The sequence below is a fragment of the Fringilla coelebs genome, assembly GCF_963513975.1.
Source record: "Fringilla coelebs genome assembly, chromosome: 5".
NCBI classification, from domain to species: Eukaryota; Metazoa; Chordata; class Aves; order Passeriformes; family Fringillidae; genus Fringilla; species Fringilla coelebs.
Window position 1 is genome coordinate 72,762,084 of NC_140033.1, and position 9,106 is coordinate 72,771,189.

Genomic DNA, 9,106 nt, shown 5'->3' on the forward strand with positions numbered 1-9,106 from the left:
CATCACAAATTAGTGGAATTTTCCAAGCTCCTGAAGAAAGATGCAGAAGATACAAAGGTACTCTGTTTTCTTGAACAGTTACAAACACTCAATCTTGAAGAAGTAGGTATAGCAAAATTATATAACTTCCATCTAGACTGGGTAACCATAAATTCAAGTAAAGCTGCTTCCAAGGCCTCTTTGACTGACTCAAAATTAAGACTTTACAATTTATGGGCACATCTTCCTATTAGCTGTGACTTTAATAACTCAAGATGAATAATGAAGAATCCTGAACAGTGTTCATAGTAACTGTGACAATGCCAAGCACTGCACAACTAAGAAAACTGTTCCACTTAGCACCAGAGATACTGGGCTTGAGCAGTGCTTCATGGATTTGAATAGGCAGTACTTCAATGCATTTCAAATGCTTGTAAATCACAAATTACACCCTTATACTATAAATGTTCCCATTCATAACCTTCCCAGTCATACATGTACGGTCACAAAACTCAGATGAGACAGGGACCTCCGGGGATCCTCTAGTTAAACCACCCTGCTCAAGTAGGGCCAGGCAGAGCCAGCTGCCCAGGACTGTGCCCAGGGCAATCTCCAGGAATTCTGGAGACTTTGTAACCTTTATAACTTGTCTGGCAGCACATTCCAGCATTTGACTAGTCTCGTGGTAAAAAAGCATTTTCTTTTGTTGAGATGAAACTTCATACATGTTACTGTGTGCCCACTGCCTTGTCTGTTACTGGGCTCTGAGAGGAGACTGAACGTATATTCAATTCCCCCTCCCCAGGTATTTATACATCTAAGATCCTAGCAAGTCTCCCTTTTTCAAGGCCAAATATGAAAGATTCTCCAGGTCCCTCTGTAATCTTCATGAACCTTTGCTGGACCTTCTCCAATGACCATGTGTCTTCCTTCTACTGGTGAGCCAAGAGCAGAACACAAGCACCTAAAGATGGCAAATCAGCATACAAGTACTGATTCTTATACCTTCTAACATAAACCCAGAATGAATTCATTTAAAAAGTACCAAGTTCACTTTGCAGAAGTGTTTCGTGTTGAGCTGTTCCAGTCAAAAAGTCTCTTGTCTGTCATACTTAGATAAAATCTTCCAAAATATAGTTTAGAGGAAAAAAAAAAAAAGTACAATGAAAAAGACACAGCTCTAGGGTAATCAGAAAGAGTGATACTACAAAAAAATATGCTAATAGTGCTGGTGCAAAGAAACAGTAAGGATTTGAGTTGTTATGCTGTTGAACAGAAACTACTGGGCTCATTCCACTTTCTGTCATAGGTCTATTATCCCCGAAAAACAAGTTTCATTAGCACTAATAAAAAGAAATCTGCAACAAGGAAATTGGACTCCCTCAACTATTAATTTAGGAACTCTACTGATTAGCATCTATTTGTAACATGCTGCTACAAATAATTATTTACACCCAGGAGCACTTTAGCTCTTGCTTCTTAAAAAGGCAGAAGGGTTCACTTACTTTTCTAATAACATAATTCAAAGTAGACAATTTCCTTATTCCATCATAAGAAAACATCTAGTGTCTGCCACCACCAGTAAAAGAACATAATAGTCACTTTATACTTTTATTCAGAATGCCTTTACCATTTAAAGAATCAGCTTAAAAGGCCTTGCCCAAAAGATAACCTGAAATGAATCAGAGTAATACAGGAGCTCTATATCAAAAGCATCAGTTGAGCATGAAAAGCAGAGAATAGACTCTGATGATGTGGATAAGACAATCAGTAAAGTATCAAGGCCATGTGGAAGATGGAAGAATCTACAGAATGCAATGAAAATAGAAAATTCTGGGAATAAATTTTAAAAATACAGAGACAACAGGGGTTAAGAACACAATGCCACACAGAAAAATCTCCGGCAGCGAGATCCTGACCCATCTCTAATCCACAAAAAGTTAATTACTGTGATATGCGCTTATCACAGCTTAATACATACTTTCACATGAGCTGATTCAAAGGTCAAACTAAACTCAGAAACATTTCTGGAAATTATATTTATACTGCCCACAATCAGATCTAGCTTGACTCCAAGGCTTTCCAGAAAAAAAGAAACTCTTTAATGAAATGCAGACTTAAGGTGAGAAAGCTACAAATAAGCTTAAATTACTTAAGTCTCAGAGAGCAGCACATGATACAAGCAAGACATGAAGCACCTTTGAGCTTACCCTAAAAGCACTGTTACTAGGTTATTAGATTCCTGGAAAGGGCATATGATGCATCTGCTTCCATCTAATAAGCAGGTGTTCCATGAAAAGCTTCTCTCTAATCCCTTTGTTCCAAGTGTTCAGAAGAATGAGAATGAAATTGCAACCACATGTAACAAGAACAAATAGACAGAAACAAAAGTGTCATGGGGCAAAGTAGAAAGTACTTATGACTCAGAAGGGCTGACTTTTCCCTTCTAGACGGAGTTATGACATCCACAGGAGGAAAACACAGGAAACGGTACTGCAGTGCCATAAAAACACAACAGTGATGTGAAACTGCAGGAATAAGCAGGAATTCCCCACATTCTGCTGCTGAACCCCAGACCTCCAGAAAGGAACAGACTTCAATAACATGCTTCTTTAATGCTCACAAACCCTCAACTTTGTATTGTAAACCTAAGTTGATCTTTTTTCTGGAAAAGTATAGTCTACACAAGCACATCCACAGGTATATAGTTCAAGAACTGAATTCTTTGGAACAAGGCTAGTTATTTCTCTCTGTGGCTATTGTAGCTGCCTTTCTGTAGCTATTCATAAAAGAAGGACAAAGTACAACTGCAGGAAAATGCCTTGGGTAAATTCCCACATGACCAGTCTCATTCAGATGTCTCCAGGCTCTGGAGCCATATCCTCCAGGTCATTTCACTCAGCAGGTGAAAGCCGCTGTCTGCAGGATTTAGGGGGTCAGATGATCAGGGGCGAGATCATTTGGTGTTAAAAATACCAAAAAAGCAGGAAGCAAGCAAGTGTGCAGCACTGCTCCGCCAAGTTCAGCCAGAGGCTGAGCTCCAGCTTCTGCTGAGCTCCTGGGGTGCTGTGCAGGACAGCAGCCTGGAGACAGCAGTGTTCACAGCAGATGGTGCTGTGTAATCTTCACAGGGCTCTTCTGCCCTACAAACCATACGCACTTCAGCCTCACGATGTAGGGGGGATTTCTCTTGGGTTCAGGGCTGGTTTTGATTGGAATGCATGACAATATGTGAAAGCTTTTGGTGGGGTTTTTTTGGGAGGGGGTGGGGGCTGTTTTGGTTTGGGATTGGTTTGGGTGTTTGTTTGGTTTTGGGTTTTTTTTTAATGCCAGGAAAAAAAATAATTAGTTACTTATTTTTCACCCTGTTTCTGAAGAATATTCTTCTACCTGAAAACAGTCAACATCAGGTAACTAGTTAACACTTTGAAAGTGATGAATTTGCTTTACAAATTTTGTGATGCTGACGAAAACAGCTACAGATTTTTAAACAATAATAATAGTTTAAAAAAGCTAATAGGAAAGGAGCCTAAGACTTTATTCTAAATCAAATAATTAATTTGCTATTCCTCCCCCAAAAGATTTTGATCTGAAATGCCTGGGGGCTGGGGAGGGAGGGGCAAAGGGACAGGAACTAAACTGTCTTGGACTATTCCTTTCCAATGTTACAAGCCTGTAGTGTAAGTTATCTCCCTGCACATGGACTCCTCCAAGCTGTGCCTAAACAAACATTGATTCCCTGTAATCACAACCTCAGTCACCACTGAGCACCCTCTACCATGCACAGCTGAATGACATCAGGCACACATGGCATATCACTCACATTAAATGCCACTACAGTTTCTACCCCACACAGACACCACACAAACCTTTAGAAACAAGGGACTGAGATTATCAAGCTTCAACAGAAGCTGAAACAGACTGGAGAAACCAACCCAGCCTCCAAGGACATCCAATCCTGCTGGCATTTCCCCCTGACTGTGGCACTGCATTCAAGGCACACCTCAAATTACAGTTTTTCCACAAAACATCAGTAATGCAGCCCAGTCTGCAGCTCTAACTTTTCTTATTCTTCTCCTCACTCATCACTTCTCCATTTGGAGCTATCAGCACTTCTCTGTGGATTCAGTCCTTCCTCTTTATGTGGCAACTGCTTTCTCAACTGCTGAAGGGGGTGATGTGCCAAAACCAGCTGAGCAATAAGCATCTCACTTGAAAAATGTTAACAGCGCTGGGATACAAAATAAAGTTAGTTTACTTTGTTTCCCAGACACTAACATTTTCAATTATTTCAATGCTTTTAAACCCACGCTCAGTCTGTTTAAATAAACTAAAAAATATTCCAACAAGTTCAGAACTCTGAACCAAATGACAGTTTGTTATAAAAAGAATATCAACACAAGCAAATAAATTCGATCAGCAGCCAGAAAATACTGCCTGAAGAAAGGCTACTGAGTGCAAGTCAGGATGAAAAATTCAAGGAAAAAAGACAAAAGCTAAGCTGGTAAACATAAAAGCAGGTGGGTGGTTGTTTCACTGGCAAAAGTACAATTTCCTGTACGCCTTGGGTCCATCCCATTCACATTTCATAGCTGCAGGAACAAATCTTTGCAAATTATAAAGTGTTGCAGTAGCAAAGTCATGCCAAGTGTTGATAAGTGCAAAGACAAGGAAATCCAGGAGAGAAAAACCAAAACAAAACCAAAAAACAACACAGTACCAAAAAACAAGGAAGACCCAAATATTTCAGACAATTAAAAAAAGCAAATTAATCCAACTTATTTGGAGATGATAGTTGCTTGCAGGATTTGCATGGGGAGGTTATGGAGTGTCTTTATGAAAAATTTAATCCCCTTTGCAAAACAAATTCTTTCCACCTCTCCTCAGGTTTCATCCAGGACAGGAGCACTCTTTGCCAGCCTAACATTTTCATGATTTTAGATCTTTGAATGATTCCTCAGTAAATTTCTTCCCACATATACCATTCTGGTCTACCCAAATAATGGTATAAATTAACACTATTGGTATTAAGCCTTTTCATCAACAAAAACAGGCAGCCTTTATTCTCAATACTAAATATTATTTCAGAATGGTAAGAAATTCTGATACAGTGCAGGTTTTTCCTGCACTGTAACATTACACTGCCAAGAAGAAATTGTGTATTGTCCTACTGAATCTTTCTTTGCCAGACTTACAAGAGGTAGACAGTCATGGGATAAAAGAATCCTGAATCAGCACTACTGAAGTGGTAACTAATTCTCCCATACTGTAAGCAAACATTGATCTTCCTTGAATCTCCACAAGAGAAAAAATAAGGAATTTGTAAGGTGGGCAAAAAAATCCAATCTGTGAGCGCATTTTAATGTAGGAAGGGTAACACAACCTCTTTTAAAAAGTAAAGAGTAAAAACAACTGAGTTTTTATATTTCATTAAGAATCATGCAGAATATAAAAACTGGAATGGCCACTGTCAAAATTCAGGCAGTTTACAAAACTCAGGCCTGTTTAGAGCTAGAAATGCATTTTTAAGTGAAATTTAAGAAAAAAACTGTTTCTGATGTTCACAACGGCCAGTTTCTGAATTTTGCAAGCAGTGACTTTCTCTGCAGAAGTTTGGGAAAGACCTCCAAAGATTCCTTCTAACCAGCATTGCAATTACTAAAAAACAGCCATTCCAGAAAAAGTGTCTACTGCAAAGAGCAGTTCGGGAGGCAGAAAATCAAGCACCCAGTTCTATACAGTTCCTCGGACATTTTCAGCTGACAAGTGCACAACATATATGAAGATGAGTGTTTAGGCAGAAAAATTCTGTTTCTCCCTAGCAATGTGGGATAACTTGAACATTTGTACTGCCCTTTAGGGACAAAATTAATCTATAACTTTATATAAAGAAGACACCTTACAGTATTGCTGCTTCCATTTCAAAAAGTAACAGGTGATGCTTCTGATGTTATAGCCTTGCTGATAAGTAATGCACTAAAAATTAATATCTTCAGTGCTTATTTTCATCATCCATCCTACATTTGTGTTTTATGCTATGGTGCAAAAAAAAAATTCAAATGTTAAAATATATCCTGATTTCAGGTACTTCTAAATCTTAGGGAAAGCAAGGATTAAGCATTAACCTATACTAACTACAGTTTCGAAGTAGTTTAGCTGACTAAACAAATTAACTCGCAACAGTAAATTTTTGCAAGAGAAGTTAATTAACTTTTTCAAATCAAACTCTGGACTCTTCAACTGCTTACTAAGTGTTCTGACCCAAGAATTACTAAGAGCAAAGGTAGTAAATGGCAGAGTTCACCTGAAGAAGCAGTAGTTCATTAAACCCATCACCGTGCTATCATTAAACCTATTCTTTGTTCACTTTGCTGTTTCAGATTAGTCAGGCATATTTTCCACGCACCACAGGAATGCCACCCTCATCTCCCTCCTAAACACACCCATCTAAAGGGCGGACTCCGGGGCATCCTCCTGCTCGCAGACAGAAAGAGCCAACACCTGCCTGTACCCTGCAGGCACCCCATGAATCTGCTCTGGCTGCACTGCTGCTGGAGCCTGCTCCGAACCACAGGCACTCCTGCTCCTACACACTCACTGCAGCTTCAGCAGCAGCTAGAGAGTTAAAAATAAAAGGCCAGAGCCAAAGGGCTTTGTGAATAGAACACTCTTCCGTTGTTCAAAAGGAAAACACCAAGCTAAGAAGTTGTGTTCTTACAGTAACTTGGTTAAAACTAAACTCAAGACATTTTTTAGACAGAAACCAATAACCACAGACAGCAATCTCCTAGTTCAGTTCCGTGGGACCAGTCAAGTGTTCCACAGAGACATTCCACACCAATGGTACTGGTGGGTTTTATTCTGTTAATTGTTTCTTGCAAAGGAAGTGGCAGAAGAAGCAACTTCTTTTTCTTAAAGCTACTACCCCTTTACCCAAAAGACAGTCATCCCTGCTTAACAAGATAATGTTTTGGCTTCATTTTTGAACAATCCCGAATAAAAGACATAAAAATTTTTTGCTGAGAACTGCAGTCATCAGAGAACCAAAAAAATAAAACTATTTATAACTTTATGTAGCCCTGCGAGGAGCAGCAAGTTGGATTATGCTAATAGATCCCTCCCAACTCAAGATATTCTATAAACTTTCACAACCTCGTTTACCTTTACATGTTGTAAAAAGCTATTTTCATTGCACCTCGAGATGTTGGGACTGTGCATAATTTATGGCCACTCCCTCAGATTACTTAAGAAAAGCTCATTAGCTTAATTTTTATGCTAATGGGACTGTCATGTATCAAGTTCCATTTTTCTTTCAAGACACCAGAAAATTTCAGTCAAATTATATGCCATTACCTCAACGTGCTCAGCTTTCCTATACAAATTAGTTCAGCAGCTCTCCAAAGAGAAACTTCAGTGAAATGAGACACCTCCACGTAATAACAACTGCTGAATAATACAGCTGAGCATACAATAAAATGCTCAACCAACCACAGGCTGAACCGCTATTTCCGCCAGGCAAATGGCTAGAGTTTTTGAGTCCAGGGGCCATGTTAAGTATATTCTAGAAGCACAAAAGCAGCCAATCCTCCGGCAGATGACTCGTCATAAGTCCCAACGCCTGCTCACCTAGAGAGCAGCAGAGACAGCAGCGGTGCTTCTGCCAGGAGTAGCGAGCACAGGCCTCAGCGGGGCTGCTGCCAGCAGCTGAACCGCCAGCCAAACCCCAGCCCGGATGCGAGCACAAGACAGATATTTATTATGTTTTTTATTGCAGGAAGCACCCGACAAGGCTGCACCGCCTGTGGGAGCGCCCCGGGCGGCGGAGCGGCCCGCTCTGCCCCCGGCTCACCAACACGCCCAGCCAGCACAGACACGGCGCGGGTGACGCCAGGAGCGGCTCCCGCTCCCTCCCTCGGCCCGGCTCCGGAGCTCTCCCCGCCGCCAGCGCGGGCAGCCGAGCTCCGGCGGGCAGGGCACAGCAGGAGGAGGACGCGAGCGGGCGGCAGGGAGGACGGAAGGAGGGAGGGAAGGAAGGAGGCAGCCGGGGATGCTGCGCGCCGCCCCGCCCCGCCGCCGGGCCGCCCAGCAAATGGGGCTCCGCGCAGGGGGCTGCGGCGGCGAGCGGGGGAAGGAGGGAGGGAGGGGAGGAAACAAGGCGGCAGCTCCCCCGCACAATGGCCGCCCGCCCTCGCCCCTGCCTCGCCTGCTGCTCCCCTCCCTGCCGGCCCGGGCTGCCGCAGCCCAGCGCGCAGCGGCCCGCGGACCCCCGTACCTGCAGCGTCACCTCCTCGGGTCTCCAGTGCGGGCGCAGCCGGCGCAGGAGCTGCAGGGCGCCCTGGCGATAGCCGGGCCCCTCCCGCTCGCTGACCGTGATGTCCAGCTTGGGCACCTCCGGCGAGCCAGGCGGGACGTGGATGTAGTTGGACATGACAGCGGGAAGGACGCGGCGCGACACGGAGACACGAGAGTAGGCGGCCCTCCCTGGCGCTCCCTCCGCGGCGGAGCCGGCAACTGACGGGGAAATTTCCACTTGGGCTCCCGATAAAGCGGCTCCACCTCCCCGGCTGCAGCGCGGAGCAGCCTGGGAGAGCGGGCGGAGCCGGAGCTGGGCGGAGCCTGACCCCCGCCCGCCCCCTCCGGGGTCCGGCCCGCGCCCTGCAGGGTCTCGCTGTCCCCTCAGGCACCTGCTCGGCCCCTCAGGCACCTGCCCGTCCCCTCCGGAGCCCCGCTGTCCCTTCAGGCTCCCGCTGTCCCTTCAGGCACCTGCCCGTCCCCTCCGGAGCCCTGCTGTCCCTTCAGGCTCCCGCTGTCCCTTCAGGCACCTGCCCGTCCCCTCCGGAGCCCCGCCCATCCCCTCAGGCACCTGCCCGTCCCTTCCAGGCTCCCGCTCACCCCCTCAGGCACCTGCCCGTCCCCTCCGGAGCCCCGCTGTCCCCTCGCATCACCCTGCCCGGGAGGTGATTTCCCGAATGTGTCCGGGGCTGCTGCCGTGAAGGAATGCGGGCAGTTCCCGGGGAGCGGCTGACCCTCGCCGGCTCGGAGTTCCCTGCTGCGGTTCATTTTTTGTCTTTAATTTGGTCCCGGCTTTCGGAAGCCCTCACCGCGCCTCGCCTCAGGGCGCGCACCT

At 44.8% G+C, this 9,106-nt stretch overlaps 1 protein-coding gene across 1 annotated transcript in view; it reads right to left on the reverse strand.

The window, feature by feature from the left end:
* The window catches only part of ETNK1 (ethanolamine kinase 1), a 29,125-nt gene extending 20,670 nt beyond the window's left edge, over window positions 1-8,455 (reverse strand). Inside the window, exon 1 of the mRNA XM_084206535.1 lies at window positions 8,252-8,455. Within this exon, the coding sequence (XP_084062661.1) occupies window positions 8,252-8,407 (156 nt within the window). The 5' untranslated portion in view covers window positions 8,408-8,455. The remainder of the gene's footprint in view (window positions 1-8,251) is intronic.
* Between the last annotated feature and the right edge of the window lie 651 nt (window positions 8,456-9,106).